We start from the raw sequence: 18,592 nt of genomic DNA, 5'->3' as shown, positions 1-18,592 counted from the left end.
CAATGTGGCGCGTTGATAATCTCACGAAGCTGCGGCTGACGAATCGAAGTTCGCAGCGTCCAATTGAGTAAGTTTTGCTTCTGACTGAAATAATCCGTCGCCGACGGGACGTGAGAGGATTTTTGAGTTGCACCGAAGAGTGTGCTGTGTGTATGTGCTCACGAGTTTCGTATCTCTGCGAACTGGGAGCGCTCTATCAGCTCGAGCTAACCAGCCCGAAAATCCCGACAGATTATCTCGAGATCTTATCATTTATCCGTTTATCGCAGTGTCACGTATCTCACGGGCTGTCCGAGTGGCGATTGTAAGGAGAGTCCCGTCGGGAGACTCCGTTATCGAAAAGTGAGCTGCAGCTACGATATTCACGGGTAACCTTGAGCCTTCCGGCTGGCGAGAGGAGAGGACGGGGTATATAGAGTTGTGCACTTTGTTGCGCGACGCGCGTGCGGCATGTGATATGAGACTTCGCGATACGAGAATCGCGATACTCCGGCGCGCGAGTATCAATATTCGGAGGGATCTACGCGGCAGGCTTGTGTTTCTCTGCGATCGTGTCGTATCTCTCTCTTGTTTTTTTGAACCGACTTCGAAGAAAATTATCGTAACAATTTCGAGCCAAGAAATTTAGCGAAGCAGAACTCGAACGTTGGCACGTGTGAGAAACTCTCTGCAGCATCGCGAAGATGATCTCGCGGATCTTGCAAAATTCATTTCCGTTTCGACGGAACGGCGTATTTCGAGAGACGCAAACGGTAAAAACGATCGCGCGAGAACATTTCGGTATTTCGAAGAAATTGGATCGCGAGCGAACGCGTTCTTCGACATAAAAGGATTCAGACTCTCGACCTGATAGCTTTATCACTGCCGTGCGCGCGCGCGCGCGGCACGGAGAGGGAGAGAGAGCGTTGGTATGGAGCCATTCGGCGAGACGTCTCTCGTTATTTGCGGCGGTCCACGGACGCGGGCGTCCGAATCAGTCCGAATGACGATAGCGACGTGCGTGGCGCGGGTCATCGCACGAGTTCGCGCGTTGCTGCGATTCGACGGGCTCCAGGCTCACTCTCGTCTGTCTCGAAATCATCGCGCGGCTACAATTTTCGCGAGCCCTCCTCCGCCGTGTACCTCCCTCTACACTCTCTCTCTCTCTCTCTCTCTCTCTCTTTCTCTCTCTCTCTTCTTCCTACCCTCCCTCTTTCCCTCCCGCCTCCACCCCTCCTTTCAGTTCGCTGCCGCCGCTCTCTGGACCACCGTGCGTGCAGTTTCCGCGTTTTGTATCGCGCAGCCCCGGCACGGAAAATACGGGGTACCCGCCGCCGTACGTGTGCGCGTGTATTTTCGGCGGTGAACAGATCGATCGACTCCGCCGGCCCTTGTTTCTCGCTGTCGTCGGTCGCGCGCGCCCATGTGACTACCCGCGACGCCGATTCGACGTACGTCATCGTCGTCGCGCGTGTAACTACTGTAACTGACCATTTCTCGGCCGGGACAATAGCCGTCGATCTCGCGCCATTCGATTCCGTCTCAGTCGCGTACTTGGTACATCTCGCTTCGCCCGTATTCCGCCTTTCTACTTGGACTTTCTCGACATTGATTCAAACGCGAAGAGCGCGATACAAGTCACGAGAAAATTATAATTATGTCGACGAGCGTGCATGTATCTGCGTGGAGAAACGCTCTTTTTTTCCGGGATTCACTTTATCTGTAACATTTGAGCCATAAAAGTTCCAATTTGGTAATTTCCTGTTCTTGTTTTTTTATTATAGAGTTATTTTAATATTATTTGTATTATATTTATATATTTTCAAAAATATTTATTTTTTTTGTATAATTAAAGAAAGATGAAATAATTCGTGAAACTAAAATGACTTCAGCGGTTCTACACTGAAAAATGTCATTCTAGTGCTAAAAAAAACGATTATTCAGTTTTCAATTTTCTTCTTTTAAGTAATGGTTATCGTTACAAAGAATATTTTCAATTAAGTTAAGTATATTTTAAGTATATTTTAAGATTATTTAATAATAATCTTAAAATACACTTATTATCATTTAATTGAAACACAAGTAATATTTTTAAACAGATAAATTGCATGAATTATTCTCAAATTGTTCAAAATTTGCAAATTGCATTATGTTATTCTATTTTTATAATTTACGTAAAATAGAAATTATATGATTGTATATTTTCGACCATGTCGGTGAGCCGCAATAAAAAATTCATAAGCGGATCGCAGGTTGCGCATCACTGCTTCTGAGCATCAATTTAATAATATTTACATATTCTGGCATCATGCACTGTTTCATGTCCGACAAAAATGTGGCACGTAGTTCGCTGGAGATAGTAAAAATAATAATTATTCAGGACTAAGATCCACTGTAACCGATAGGTTGTTTTACATTTTTGTCGGTCCGAATTTTATACTTATTCTTCGAAGGATAAACTCTTTTTCAGTAAATGACAACGAATTTTTCTAAAATTCATGATGAGTTTATTTTAAGACAATTATCAAGAAAATATTTTTTATTAAAGGTAATCCTTACGTGAAGAAAAAAAATCAATTGAGTGAACACTCTTCGCAATAGATCTAGTAATTTCAGATTTATACGCGAAAAAATTTATTTTAGATTTGCTGATTTTTTTTACCTCATTTTACAATTTTAAGATTTTATCATGGCAAGGAACCGTGATGAAAACGTTAGCAACCAATGTCTGGAGTCGAATGTAAAAAAAAAAATGATATAGAAACAGTCGTGTTTTAAAATCCAACACACAGACTGCATTTTATCCCTCTCAGAGCAGCAAAGAATCGCATTCTGGATTTCGCCAGTTTATCTTCATCATATTGCACCGTAAATATGTTTATTGCATTGATATACGTATATCTCTCAAAGATCATAAATATAATGGCAACCCGTCACTTCGTTCTCCTTCTGCCAAGTATATCTTCGATACGACGTTCGCAGCGGATCTATAAACGGTCTATGAGTCGTCATCTAGCATCATTTTATTACAATAGAACACTCTTTTGGTCAATCATCATTTTCTCTCGAAAACGAAAGTATAATCGCGTAAAAATCATGTAAATTTCACAACATTTATTTAATCATTTTATTTTCGTCTCTACGATCAACAAATTGAATACGGGGATCGTGTCGCTCACTTTACGTCTTTCTCTCGTGATACCTTCCGTTCGTTCTCTCAGAAACTATCGTGAATTTCTCATGGCGGAATTTTTGTAAGAAATCAGGGGAGTTGAATCTCGCTGGGGAATTTTGATGTGCCGTAAGGTTGATGTATTAGTTATTGCGCAACTTTTCCTCGGCCTCGGCGTGAGTAGAATACCCTTCCAAGTTTGGCAGCGTCTTTCTAAGCTGCCGTGTATACGAGAGAATTACGCGGGAAGGACTATTTTTTTATTGATAGTGCGACGATCAAACATGGACGTGCGCGAGCGATGTAATGGAAAGGGTGGGAGGACGTTTGAGGGGATGTCCGTCGAGAATTTCCAAATGCAGCAGCATACCGACGGGAAATCCGCCGTATTTATAACGGCCGCACGTGCTCCCCCCTCTCTCTCTCTCTCTCTTTCTCGTTCTCTCCTTCGACTAGCAGCGATGAATAACTGATGCCATATCCAATCAGTAAATGGAATCCACGGCCGTGGCCGGAGAGCTCCGTTCCGCTAACAAGAATTTAAGAAGCGAATTTCGGGGCAAATCTCGCGCTGAACGTTCCATCGTCTATACGTACACGGATAATCGTGAGATCGTGTACGAGATATCAAGGGGCGATCTTTGATGCCCTGTGACGGTGATTGATATTCCGTTTCGATCGAAGTTACGTATCGCGATTCGTGAACGATTAATTTTCAGCAGCACGGTTGTTACGAGGTTGCATTATCTCTGTTCGAAACGGTATTATCATAAAAGTAACATTGCTTGTCTACCGCTAATCCCAAGCTAATTAAGATTTTGTTAATCATTTTTATTGAAAATGTTTTCGTCAGTCGGTATGCGAGGGCTATATAATTACGAAACTTGTGTACGTAGTTGACTGCACAGTTGACTCGTTAGTCGACGAATTAGGTCTTTAATAATTAACGTAAACTCCGGCGCGTTCATTTAATATGAATAACATCCATACGGGTTTACTAACGCAACGACAAATATTTCTCTATAATTGAGATGTGTAAGGTACAGAGATCTTTCGGTATTTTAATAATTTAAGTCGCTATTCACGCGCAGAGAAATATCTTGAGACATTGAGGAGAAAAATACAATTGCAATTACCATAACTTAACTAGTCATTTTCGGTGCCAACTATTTATTATGTAATTGTTTTAACTGTGCAAATTATAGTTTTTAATTATTATTACTGCGCAAATAGTAAGCGAATGTTGAAAAAAAAACAGTTTACTCTAATGATGATTTATTACATAGAAATGTTTATTTTATTTTTTCATCCATATCCTGATATTTTACTATGTTTGAAATTATCGTAATTTGTAGTAAAATTTTTTATAGTTGGCAAAACTTTAAACGTAAAGTTATTATTACTAACATTATATCAGCAATAACAATAAACATGGAGCTCTTAACTATAATTATTTTACGACGCAATTATACAGTCACAAATAGCAAATAGTTTTCTTGGCGAAGAGATATCTCTATAAATATAAAATTGTTTTTGGTCAAAATGGCTAAGACACTCATCTCAGAAAGTCAGGAAGTTTTGATCTCTGGCTAAAATTTTATTTTTTACAACAAATTTTTTACAATTTTTTTAAGGGAAAGTGGTTTGATTGGCATCATTGCCATATTTTTTTAGAAGATTATTTTACATTTTTTGCAGCGTAAAATTAGTCATTATAATTCACGAATCGATATTTTTTAACGAAATAATACCTCGTTGAACTCTAATTTTTTGAGTTTCGTTAATTTTTACACTCAGAAAAAACTTGTTAAAAAACAAATATTTAGTCTGATACTACTAAATTCAAACTACTAAATTGGGTTGATTCAACAATTATTTAGTTGCACAAAAAAAACGTGTATCTCATTCATGTCAGCCATTCAAATTTTTTAACCAAGAACTTATTAAACTAACTCAACATTTAATTGCACGTATGCGACTAAATATTTTCATTTTTTTTTTGTTTCAACAAATTTTTTTCCCCGGTGTATTGATCATTAGCATCGATAAGTAATGCCTGTGAATCTTCTCAAAATGTTGAATATATCCAAAATCTACAAATTTTCTAGCGACTTATTAATCGTTCACGCCAGTGAACGAAAACGCTCTCGATCCAAGGTTAGGAAGTCACGCGTGTTGTATAATAGCCGTATGGTTCAGCACGATCTCGAGGCAACAGGGCCGTAGGATTGAGCACCTGCTTTCTCGGTGCTATTTCCGTACGTGCGTCGATTGAGCGGGCTGGCAAGACGAATCGACGCCAAGAATTCTACAAATGATCGAACGCAAACCGCATCCTTGCGAGGAAGCTTTGAACTCGCATGTTTATGGCTTCATGACCGGCCCCGTTACCGATTCTACGTAAAATTCCAGCATAAATTCCCGAGGAATGAACTGCGAATTATCGACATTTTCCAAAGGGAGAATATCGACAGATTTTAACAAACTTTACTTTAATAAGAATTGCATGCTCATTTTTAATCGGTTCATTCATTTTGAATTAAATATCTTTTTCCTTTGAAAATTCTCTTATGTCGTTCTGACTTTTATGTCGAACGTTCTGACTTTTCTACCAAGATATACAGAAATAAAAGTAATATCAAATCACCAATTCATTACTTCATATATAAGCAAGAATATAAAGTCTTCTTGAAAGAATTTAATCATCTTACAATTAGACATAATGTGCTTTACATCCAGAGAAAAATTACGTTTAAATTCATGAAATCGTTTCATTAATTTAGTTTTTTAAATTTAAAATAACATCATTCAGGAAAATAAAAATTTATTTGATTTCAAGTAAGGACGTTATTAGTCTTTTAAAGTAAGTAAATTATTTGTTTAATTTAAACAAATAGTTTTTTAATTCAAAGAAAGTATTGACAGAAATGTAAGAAGTAATTTAGTTGTTCTGATTTTAAAAATATATTTCTGTCATTTAAAAAAAGATTTACGTTGCACAATCAAACTATTTCTTTAATTCAGATGAAAAAAAGAACCAAGAAGTTTCGTAAAAAAAAACTTTTCTTTAACCGCAATACATAAATTTCTTTGATTCAAACATATTTTTTCATGTTAGCAAATTGTGTCTATTTAAGATTTATAAATTGTTTCAAGAAGATTTTACCTTCTTGCTTATACATGAAATCAACAAGGAATTGTTGATTTTAATATTAATTATTTTCTGTGTATTAACTTTGATTTTAATTTAACTTGCTCTTTATCTTTTTCTAATTCTTAGAACTGGAAAAAGATAATTAATTAAACTGAGATCAAAGTCAATCTGCATTGATGGAAATAAACATTATAAAGGCATTAATAATGTTTTATAATAATATATAGAAATATTCAAGAAAGCGGTATATTTGTTAAATTACATAACATTCTCGTTTCTCGAACGTTCTAACGATCGAAACGCTTCATACACACAAAACCATGGTTTCCTTTCTGGTTCCACCTAACAATCAAATTCGTGACAAACAATCTAACCCTAACCCATCGCACTCTGGTTGATTAGGTCAAAGATCGGACGTTCGAGACTCGAATTGTTATAGGTAGTGTCTCACGCCGTTTGTGTCTATTGTGTGTAAATCGGAAAGTACATGCTTATTTTCGAATCAGTGTTTAATGAGCTTTCACAGCGGAAAGTCTTACCGCGATCGGGACTAGGTCTTCTCGCTCGCGTCGCGAGGTAACTCTATCAGCAACGGCTTGTCGCAAATCGAGATCTCGAGTGCACTCAGCCGGTTCACGAGTTCGGAATCGAATTTTAAATAAAAGACTTTACATTCTTTATCCGACTGATTCTTTCCGCCTTGTCTCTCGTATCGGTGATCAAATACATATATCTTCAGTGCCATCGCGATATCGAGTATTGCCTGCAAGAGCATAGTCTATAAGAGAATTGGTATTTGTAATTTGTTAGAATAGTATTTAGAATTGACGATAGATATTATTACTAAAACATATTTGCAGAAGCTTTCAGAAACTGAAAATAATATCGTTTTAATTTTTTATATATTTTCACAATTTCGTAGATTATCTTATCGGTTGATAAATTTAATCGCTAAAATTATATCCTTTTATCACTGGCAGATTCAGTTACACTAATTTATAAAATTTTGTGCAAGAGCATATGAAGGTTGTTTCTAAGATCATTTTTGACGCTGAGCTGGTAGAAATATTTTCTTGAATTCCGGTTTTTGAAACATAAGAAAATACATTTTTTTCAATGCAAAATTTTATTGAAATTAGAAAACAGAAGCGCTTTTAATTTTCTTTTATATAAAAAAATGAAGAAAAGTTAGCAATACTAGCTCTCCTAAAGTGACCCTTCTATTTCTATTTCTCGAAAACATTGCATTGTATACTGATAAAAATATGATCTGTTTAAATAATCGAAGGGAAAAAACCCATAATTCATACGTTCATGGGTTTTTTTATGTAAAATTACTAAAAACGAATTTTTGAAAAGCGAAGAAATAAAATTTGCATGATTTTCTCTTGCAAATTGCATAGTTTCAATCAATAAAATGTACAAGCTCAATATAAAAACAAATAACAATTCGCAAACGGCCACAACGAGCAGTAGAGTGAGATTATTGTAGTCGTTTTTGAATTGTTATTTACATAGTTTAAACAATAGTGAGTGTATTATTGATAACATTAAACCACTTTACGTGTTTGTAGCTTCCTAAAACTGTTTTGTTTCTATTTTTCTCTTTCATATCTTTCTCGTAGTGCAGTTTGAAACAAAACCGTTGTGTAACCAATGTTTAACCAGTGGTTCACTTCTCCGTCAGAATAGACAATTACTAAATCTTTAATTACAATGTTGACATATTTCATGACTTTTTTACATTTTCTTTAATACCTTACAGTGGGAAAATTCAAAATAGCGTCGGACGGAACTGATCCACATATGTACTAAGGTACCAAAAAAAAAGTATGAAATGCAAGGGTTCAATTGTATTCTTTTGATTGTAGAAATTTCATTATTTAATACATAAAAATGTATTTTATGTCTTGGTTTATTAATTTATTTTATAGTTAATTCCTTCTCTATAGCTGAGTCTGAATTCTGCTATTATTGCCCACTGTGTTAGTTTTGAGATCCAATTTTTCAGACGCTTTTTTTTAGTTATATTGCGAAAACATTAATTATTACAAAATACGAAACGGTAATATTATTATTCTGTAATATTATTTTTATGATTCAATTTAAGAGCTGTGTTTGAAACCGAAAGTAACATCGCACAGTTTGAAAAAATTAGTAATTGTATTTAAATTCACACAACGAATATTATTTCAGCACTAAGATATGACCAAGGCTCGTCAATTTGTATTTATATGAAACAATATTATAAAAACTGCTATACCATCAATAAGACATAGAAGACACTTTTCAATTCGTGTTTATGCTCATAAAGTTTTATTTTTAGCTTTTGTTTAAGACATATCCGAAAACAAAAGTACGTCAGTATTGATGATTTTCTTCTTTTTAATAAATACAGCAGAGAAATAGCTTGGATTAGTTTTATATAATTTACTTGGCGTTTTTACTCAATAATATAAACTAAAATAATTCTGTTTGATATTTTTGTAAATTCACGATATATTGTAATGTCACTATCATTCAAACAGTACCATCAACATGCTTCATGTTAAAAAATCGACCTGATGAAATTTTTTAACAACATATTTAAACTGTGCAACCCAGCATGTTAAAAAGAAGTTATATCTTTTATATTAATTAATGTAAAATTGATAAACTATGATGTTATTTAAAGCGAAATTTAAACAGCCATTTTTCAGATAAATTCTTTTTTATATAATGCAGTTTTTATATTGTGTTGAATTATTTTATTTAATTGTATTTTTAGTACAAGTAAAAATTTATATTTGAACTGCCAAAAGCATTCGTATTCTATAGTATAGTCGTTTATTTACTGATAACTTTATATTGTTCTTAAATTTGATTTAGAATGGCAGTATTATAAAACGGCGAGATAAAATGTTGCGAAAGAAGAAATAGGAAATGGACATATTTATCACAGATTTATTTACGGTTTCAAACGTGTTTCATTTAAGCAGATTAACTCCGAAACGGAATTGGGGCATTGTCCAATGCGCGACATATATTCTCTTCTTTGATCATGCTTCAATGTTTCACGGCTCAATATTTCAAACTTGAATAATTGCGTTATTATGTCGTGAATGATATTCCGCAGTGTATATTCAATGTATATATAAGTATATTCCATGGAAAGTGTATTCTTTATTTGGGAACCGTGGGCGTTACTAGTTAAACGCGTTCGCTCTCTCGGGACTCAGGCGGGATTGATTCATCGCGGAGAACGAAGGTTAAGGAAGCATCGGTGAAACCCGGAGTCGAGAACAGGAACGTATACTGTATCCGGCTGGTCGCTATCGACGTCCGTTATCGACACGAGAAAGCGGTTGACAAAGTTTACCGAGTAACCGACAGCAGAGCGGGCCCGCGCACGGCCTCACACGTCCCGTTGTGCTCTCAAATGTGACTCACTCCGATTCGTGAAGAAGCGGAAATCTTATATTTGTTCGAGAAAGACGTTTATCCTTTGTTGGCGCGCTTATCTCCGTTCCCGATTGCCACGAACAATTCGTGGCAATCCTCGCTCCTCTGACGTAAATGCGCGATTGTAGATCGAGAGAGCTCTGCACGCGCGACGCACGCGTGTCCCGGCTACCGAGTCAAATATACTTTTCAACGGATATGCGAGAAGGATTTTTCACATGTAAATTGTCGGAGATATCCTTGTTTCTCTTGCGAGCGCGAGCACTTTGCGCGAACATTTTGAATCCGATTATAGCAGCAGTATGCGATTATGCAACTTAAGCGCTTCCGGATGAAGGATATAATGAGGATCGTTTATTCTATTGCTTGTGCATCGTAAAAATACAAATGACGTAGAAACACATATTGCTTTTGAAATAACCGATATGACATGTGTCTCTTCCGAATGCAGTAATATTTTTGTCTGATTTTGACGATTTTGTCAAGTATTTCGAAATGAGAGAATAATTGCAGTCACTTGGATCTTTTGTTTTTGCAGATACCTCGAGGAACGCACATTCCAAGGCGGATTTTCATCTTTTCATGCCGTTTCCCGTGTTTGAAGCAATGCGTGCCCAAAGCCCCTTATCATTCTCCTGTCCGGTGTAGAGTTTGCTAGACGACTGGACGGAGAACTGATAAGGGCCCGAGGGTTACAGAATCATCGTGGGACTGGATACATTACACACTCTTCGACCTCTAAATGCCGACAGCACGTGGCAAACCGTTTATCCTTCAATTCGAGCTTATTATGTAATGATGTTTAATAAGTTATTACATAGGCTCGAAAATTGGGAACCAAAACAATTTTTTTTTAATAATAATTTTCCAGTTTTTAATGTATTTTTGTTTTTTAGTTCCGAATCCGTTGCCCAAATTTGGCAATCATTTTTAAATTTTGAGAAAAATGTCAAAGAGATCAAAAGCGAAATCTTCAAAATCATAGCCTCTCGTTATTTAAATGTGTGGATAAATTTATTTGATGCAAGACTGAAGAAAAGCATTAATTTTATCATAATTATGTTAGGTAAGTTATTTATTAATAAAAAAAAACTGAATCTACATTTTTATAAGCAATATCTTTTTGATGAAGAATTTGTTAGATATATATAATCTGTAGTGACAAGGATAAAATGAATCACAATTTTCAATAGAATTGTTTTATTATAAACGCAATAAATAATACAAAAAAATTATTACACCCTGTATTACTCCACATTCCTTTACATTAGGAATATGCGTCTGCGATAGTTTACTTTAAACAGTTATTTGCAGAATAATGGCTAAAATATCACAAGAAAATGTCGTGGAATTAATTTATCGTGAAAGAAATGGGAAAACGAGAGACGCATGTGCACAGATAGATTTTTATGAACATTTTCATGAACGTCATATAATTTATTCTATCCGCACGAAAACGTATCGCAAAGCTCATAGAATCGATTCATTCGTCTATTCGCTGATCGTCTTAACCACAAGAAGTTCGGGCATTTGCATTACAAATGCGCGAACGTTCCGTGGACGATTAATTACGTTCCCGTGCTCTTAGATGCCGCGTGTTCCACTTCGTAATTTGGGTTTATTTGAATAATCTGTCTGGTTGTAGCCTCGCACAATTTTCTCGGTTGATTTTGCACGATCAGTATTTGTTTTGTTCCTTCCGACTTTTCCGGTATAAACTGATTAACGCCAACGATCTTCAACGCCGGTAGAGTCTTTATGATCGTCGCGTTCGGAATCGCGAGATTCGTGGTACCGCAATCCATCTTCGGGAGTATTACCGGATTCTTCGTGATCGACAGGCCCGATTTCTTCGTCGGCACGTTCGGGATCTCCGTCGTATAGGAAACTGATCGTTTTATGGGGACACCATTAGCCGATATCGGCACCGTAAGTACCTCTGAATTATCTACTGATATAATCTTGGGTCCAAGAATTATTCCTGTGAAATTCACAAAGATCAATTTTAATAAAATTATTGTCTAAATTAAAATTACTGCACCAGTCAATGAACAAATAATACAATTTCATTTTTAAATAAAAAATGATATAACCAAATCTATGAAAATTAGATTTAAGAAATATCCATTTACAATTCATTATTTTAATATTTTGCTTAAAATGGCATTTACTGATGATTGTTCAACGAGTACAGTGTAGCAACTCAACATTTTTTTCTCTCTGTATATGTCAAGGCAAAAATAAAGTATTAAAACAGGATAATGGATCGCTCTCAATCGATTTTAATTTCAATGAGTAGATCTTAATAATTAAAACAAGATACTTTTTAAATAAAAATAAAAATTGCGAATGTAAAGAATTAAAATTTATGATGCTGATGGCACAATCAACAGACATCCAAATTAATGACTTGCCTTTTTGCATCGCCTTTGTGACCGGGCAATCTTTATGGGCCAGCAAAAGAGTCTTCAATCTCCCAACTTCCTTACGTAAAGTTTTCACTTCCATCTGTAAGACCGTATTTGCCTCATTCACGTTGGTCACCGTTCTTTGGAGTTCTTGGATCCACTCCTTTCTTTTAGCTCGTGCGCGCATGGAACTGGCACGATTGCGCTCGAGAATGTCTTTTTTCTTAAGCTGATCGATCGTTTTCTTAACACCCTCCTTCTTCGCGCCGGCGATTGCGTCCGTTTTCGCGCATCCCTCAGTTGTCGTCTTTTGATTCTGCGCGGTCGCGTTCTTGAACAGGGACTGTTTCAGCTTCTGTAACGGGATTTCTAAGAAATTCATCTTGAAACGCGAATCATCGGTGTAATCAGACTTTACCATTTTTGCTAATGATAATCTCGAGATCACAGTTTTCTTGGGCTCCAGTTTCATTGCGCACCGCAGAGCCGGTTCAGTTTTGATAACAACAGTTTGCTGTTCGGTACTAATGTTCGATACATTAGATAGCTCCGGCACTGGTGTAGCGCACAATTGCATTAATTTACCGTCCGCGGTTTTCAGTAACAATTGCACTTCTTCGCCGTTGATTGACCTTGATAAAAAATTTTTTTAATTAGAAACTTCTTAACGATATATAGGATATATAATTTTTCATCGTAGTGGAATCAAATATTTTGAAAAAACAAAGAAAATTATCTTATATAGAACATCTAATAATAGAAGCTTGATTAATCATTATCTAAAAGTAATTATCTAGAATTAAAAAATTAACCATGTGAGTTGTATTATAGAAAACATTAAGAATTTAAGTAATATAAACAGAAGAAAATACATTGGATTACAAATAAGAGAAATTAAGGCAACGAAATGCATGGAGTAATTTTATAATAGTAAAAGAGATATTCTTACAGGTGAGACGTAGGTTGCGTCGATGAAATTTTAGGCGCTATAGGTATATTTGCATTTGAGACAATAATATCTGCTGAAAGAGCGTCATCTTTCGCAGATGCGACAGTAGAATCTTTCATCAAGTCCTGCGTCTCGTTTGTACTTAATTTAATACTGTTACATTTAGTCTTTACAGCGCTTTCCTCCTGTGCATCTTTTTCCACAAGAATAGTAGTTTCGGCAAGAGATACAGTCGTAGAACATACCTCGACATTATCTTCGGGAAGAATTTGACTGTTTGCAGGCAATACATCTGATATATAAGGAAAGATATGAGGAGTATGTAGTGTATCATCCGTAATCCCAGCCTGTAAAAAGTAAACTTATGTCAATATATACTTTTGATATCTTTATAAAATAGAAGTAATATAAATACATAAATTTAAAACATTTTATAAATTATTTGTGAAACAAATATATATATGTAATAATTTTCCTTATCTTGCCTCTGATACTATAAGTGTCCCAGTATTTCCAGCCTCAACAGCCCTTCTAAATGTCTCTTCAAAAGGATTGACCACGTTTTGCAGATCTTGAAATAGACCAACTTCTTCGCAATTTTTAAAGAACCTTGTTGGTGTTGGAGTTTGATCTGCTACATATCAGTTAATTTTTCAGTATACATCTACACCTCTTTAATATAAATTTTTTTTAGAGATTTTATTACAATCTTTAACTACACTTTAAATAAGCAATATTTTTCACACTGTATAATGACATACAGCGGGTTTCAGATCATTATCTAAACTCAAATTAAACTTTAATTAAGATTAATAAAATTAATACAATATTACAGAAAACTGTATATACATATACTATTCATAAATATATGCATTTCGATTTTTAATTGTTATCCTATGACTAGATCAAATTGTTTTTTGCGTTTCAATCGTCTTAAATCCTTTTCCGTGTCTAGTAGTTGAACAACTTCCACATTAACATGTTCTTGCAGTGTTTTCTTGTGCCTTGTAGTAGATTTCTTAATGATTTCATTAACGTGTCCATGTTCTAAATCTTTATTAATTCATCGTTGCTTTAGTACCATCTGGCATTAATAATTGTGCGTACAATTGTTTTATATATATTGTATAATCATATGATTTGTGTCCTATATGCATTCCCATAGTTAGATTCTATACATCTATATTGGTCTCAAGATCATTACATATAATAGTCCTTTGTAATGTAAGTCTAGTTTAGACTTTCTTCCAATCAGCCAATACATTTGTCGAAATTTTAATTACATTTGTTCCGCTTTTTTTATATAGTATTTCCACGTTGAACCTAGATGCTTGGCTGAGTTGCTTTATATTTTTTTTATTTTCTATGTATATCCGATGACTTACTTCTATAGATCATAGTGTAAATGTAACATGTGTGGATTTTTGCTGATTTAATTTGATTTTCCAATTTTGCATTCATCTTACTATTTTATGTATGCTATTTTGAAGATTTGCAGTTTCTTCTATTTATGTTTTTTCCACAGCCATAATCACATGTAATCACAGCCATATCATCTGCGTACATGGTTATCATAGTGTATCTGTCTGCTGGTATATTTACAGTATATGTACAGTAAGTATAAAATAAACCCTAGGACACACTACCTTGTGGCACACCTGCCTTTATTAGATAATAATCAGCTTTAGCATCATTTAGTACCACTCTGAATCTACTATCAGATAGATATGATTCGAATACTCTACAATAATTGCCTGGTACTAATCTGCTTAGCTTATGAATAAGTCCTTCGTGCTACATCTTGTCGAAGGCCTGCGCGATGGCCAAGAAAACTGAGCAATATTTCTTCTCCTCGAACGCATTTTCAATGATTCAGGTTACTCTATGTACTTGGTCTGCAGGCAAGTATTTATTACGGAATCTAAATTTTTTTGATGATCTGGTATATTCAGCAGTGGTCTCAGATGTTTGTGTGAAGTAATTTTTCTAACAGTTTGGATACTAACGGTAGTAACGATATCGGTCTATAGAATGTAGTTTCTTCTTCAAATTTATCTGATTTCTTAAGCATAATTATCTGTGCTGTTTTAAAACAGTGCGGTACGTACTCCAAGTATTACTATATTTCCCTTATACGATAATTCTTTAAGCACTCTAGGTGAGTTTTCGTTGATACCAGATGCTTTATTAGGGTTTATATTTTTGTCTATTTTCTGAGCTATTTCATTAGGTGCAACATATTTGGTGTGCATTTTTATTATACAATATGTTTTAGTTATTTTTTATTTTAGATTGCATATTATGCATTTGGAACACTCTTGATAAGTGGCGTGCGAATAATTTTACCTTTTCTTTGTCACGATGCACAGTGGGATATGAACAGAACAAAGTTAGCTCCGCTTGCTTCCGATCTAAATCTTGTTTCTGACTATTTTTTATATCTTTGATAACACATAAAATTTTAGCTACATTTACCTGCATTAGCTCATTTACTGTCCTTTCAAAAAGCGAGCAACCGCAAGTAAATACAGCATTTACGTTATTTTACTTGACGAATTTAATTGTAATTTAATTATACGTTGTATTGAATTGTGCAATGTTATCATTTCTAGTTCGGTATTTATTATAATTGTGAATCAGTTTTCATTATATATCGTGTAATATATATTCATTTGAACAGTGAAGTAAATCAATTATTTTTAACATATAACAAATGATATTTTAATAACAATAATTTGAAGGTAAAATTTGACCAATGAGAGTCAGCACAAGATGTATGTGTGCACGTATAGATTTATTAGTATTTAATTGTGGTAAATGGCGTTCATTCGATGCTAGTTGTTAACTTTACAGTAATGCGCAAACGTTTCGACTCACAATTCGAGTTCTCTTTGGCGCATTCTTCTCTATTGCAATTCTACATTCTATTCCGGCATGTGTTGAATATATTCGACACATATGCTAGAATAGTATCATTGTGACGGCTAGTCAATAAGGCAGAAAACGGTAGTTTATTGAGTCTTAAAGCGTCTATGTTATCAAATATATAAAAATTAATCAAATAGTCAGATTAAATTTACAAAAATAATATAAGATATACAATGGAATTACAATTAAGAGTAATTATTGATCACTAGTTCGTTAATAAATGTGATATTTTATTAATTAATCTTTGAAAATTGATATTATTACTTTATTATTGTTAAGTTTAGTTATCAAACTTATAAAAAATATTATTGCAATATCTACAATATTTCAAAAGTGATAGGCTTTTTTCCGCAAATGCCTTGTTTTGTCTTACTGTGCGACGTACTCAGTTGCTTTTTTTTTTACATGAGAAAATGCGTCATGGATACCCTCCCCTTTCGGGGAAGAGGGGAAGATTATGTCGGACTCCTACTGACTAAAACTTTATGGTGGTCCTCCTGTTCGGACAAAAGGAATCGCAAGCATTTCAACCAACGGGCGCCCCACATATCCAGTTGCCTTGTTCATCTTTGAGTGGGAAAATTCTTACAAGAAATTCTTTTAAAGTAATCAACTTAGTAGGTTAATAAGAGTAATCGTGGTTGTTGGTGCGTAGAATTAACAATTTTATTAATTTAAAAATGGACGTTTTGACTCAGTTTCGAGTCATTTTCAGCTACAATTCCTTCTCTCCTGAGCGCAGTTGCATACGTTTGCTTCTGCGAGATATTCCTTGTCTGGGCAATTCACCGGTTAGGACCCACGAACACTTTTCGGGGAAGATTAATTTCCGGTTATTGTATAGAGCATTAACGTTGACTTTTCAGTCTCTTGCTAGAAATTTTTGTTAAACATTGTGTCATTCTCTTAAATTGTCTGGTTGCTTTTTATAACGAATAGTCTGAATCCTTACCAGTTGAAAGTTTTTCAAATAGTTCTCGAAATTTGTATTATTTATGTCCTTTATTAGACGATTCAACTGGTTATTAATGCGGTTGAATATTTTCTTATCCTTAGGGTTTTTTGATTTATGCCAAATTCTTTTTGCTTTTATTCTCATTTTAATCATTTCTCTAATCTTTGTTGGGTAGTATATTTCTTAAACTAAATTATTTCTCAAAATCGGTGTGGAGCTGCCAGCCGTTTTACATATAGCCTCTATAAAGTTTTGCGCGTGAGATATAATTACATTTGCAGGTATCTAATGCCATAAGTAATTCCCAGTCTTTTGGTATGGTCAGTTGTGATCTCCATTCTGTATGTTTTGCATTAAAGTCTCTTCCGATTATAAAACGCAGTCCTAGTTTGATGAGCAAGTATTTTCTCAAATCGGTTACTTTTGATATGTGTCGAGGTGAGCAATATACAGTTGCTATATTAAGTTCCTTGTTGTTATACTTGATTGTGATTAGCAGTATTTCCCCATGTGCTTGATGGCTAAGATGTATGGTAGTGTAAACTGTATAGCCATAGATCTTTAAATAACTTTTATCAGTAAGGTGCGTTTTCGAGATCAGAGCCATATTTAATCTATTAGGCTTGAGAAACGCATCTAGTTCTCTGCTTCGTTGTACTCTTTAATATAATATAAATTAAATTGTCGTCTTACCAACGAATCCAGCGCTCTTAGAGTTATTGTTCAGATTTAGCATCATGTCGTGTTTCTTTTTATGCATTGATAATTGATCCTCATTTGTAAAGCTCTGTAAATAAAAAATAATCTCACAATCTGATGTTTCTTATATTACTGTAGTTCTTTAAGGTTTAATGGGCGAAACAAGCTACATTTTTCTTAATAGGAGAGGCAATAATTATCACTCACCATGTTGCAGCCGGACGTAGAGCAGGCGAAGAGTTTCTCTGAGTCGGTCATCGCGAATGTAATCGGATAAATACCGGTTCCAGATTTCTTTTAGACACAAGAAGATGGAATATAGAAATATACAAAACAATATCAACGGAATAAACACGAGTAACAGCTCTTGTCTTCGGATATCCCCATCACCAAAGAATACACATTCTGCTTAACGAATGAATTGAATTTCTTAACTTGAAGATAATGAACAGAATTAATTTTGTAAATAGGCGGATTTGATCAATCACAGCATTTAATATTTCGTTCAAAGTAGTTGGCTGTCAGTCGGCTGTAGCCATATTGGCATATTATTTCACCAACACAGGACTTGTGTGTATTGATAGAATGCGTGCTGGCATCTAGTATAAGGTAAAAGAAAATTTGAAGGAAACAGTAGTCGGTATTATCATATCAAAATAACATAAAAAAATTCCAACATTTCCTCATTTTTACTTTTAATATTTTTACTTTTGTACTTTTGCGTCATATTGTAAACATTCAAGATTAGATCCTATAAACTAATAAATTTTTAATAAAGAAAGGCAAATTCATTGATGTAACAATAAATAAATATTTAATATATAAAGGAACGAACGAACAAATTAACGAAGATAATAGAATTTAGTTGTCAAATATAAATTAGGTATAAAAACAAAATTTAACAAAT

General features: G+C 34.7%; 2 protein-coding genes across 4 annotated transcripts in view; one reads left to right on the top strand and one right to left on the bottom strand.

Annotated features, from left to right (window-relative positions):
• The window catches only part of LOC105202176, a 102,118-nt gene extending 91,147 nt beyond the window's left edge, over positions 1-10,971 (top strand). For both annotated transcript variants that reach the window (XM_026138199.2, XM_039453247.1), the window contains one exon: positions 10,285-10,971. In XM_026138199.2, coding sequence (XP_025993984.2) covers positions 10,285-10,404 — 120 coding nt within the window. In that variant the 3' untranslated portion in view covers positions 10,405-10,971. The remainder of the gene's footprint in view (positions 1-10,284) is intronic.
• LOC105202168 (cyclic AMP-dependent transcription factor ATF-7) lies at positions 10,930-18,246 on the bottom strand. Of its 2 annotated transcripts, none has more exons than XM_011170559.3 (7): positions 17,893-18,246; positions 17,680-17,773; positions 13,589-13,737; positions 13,104-13,450; positions 12,573-12,786; positions 12,161-12,509; positions 10,930-11,727 (listed from the first exon to the last, which is right to left on the bottom strand). In XM_011170559.3, the coding sequence occupies exons 1-7, from the start codon at positions 17,941-17,943 to the stop codon at positions 11,315-11,317; spliced, it is 1,617 nt and encodes a 538-aa protein (XP_011168861.1). In that variant the 5' UTR covers positions 17,944-18,246; the 3' UTR covers positions 10,930-11,314. The 2 variants fall into 2 exon arrangements, with proteins under 2 accessions (XP_011168861.1, XP_011168862.1); XM_011170560.3 differs by having other exon boundaries at positions 13,589-13,734.
• Positions 18,247-18,592: the final 346 nt, after the last annotated feature.

Source organism: Solenopsis invicta, chromosome 9 (assembly GCF_016802725.1).
Source record: "Solenopsis invicta isolate M01_SB chromosome 9, UNIL_Sinv_3.0, whole genome shotgun sequence".
Classification (NCBI taxonomy): domain Eukaryota; kingdom Metazoa; phylum Arthropoda; class Insecta; order Hymenoptera; family Formicidae; genus Solenopsis; species Solenopsis invicta.
This window is presented reverse-complemented; position numbering and strand designations above follow the sequence as displayed.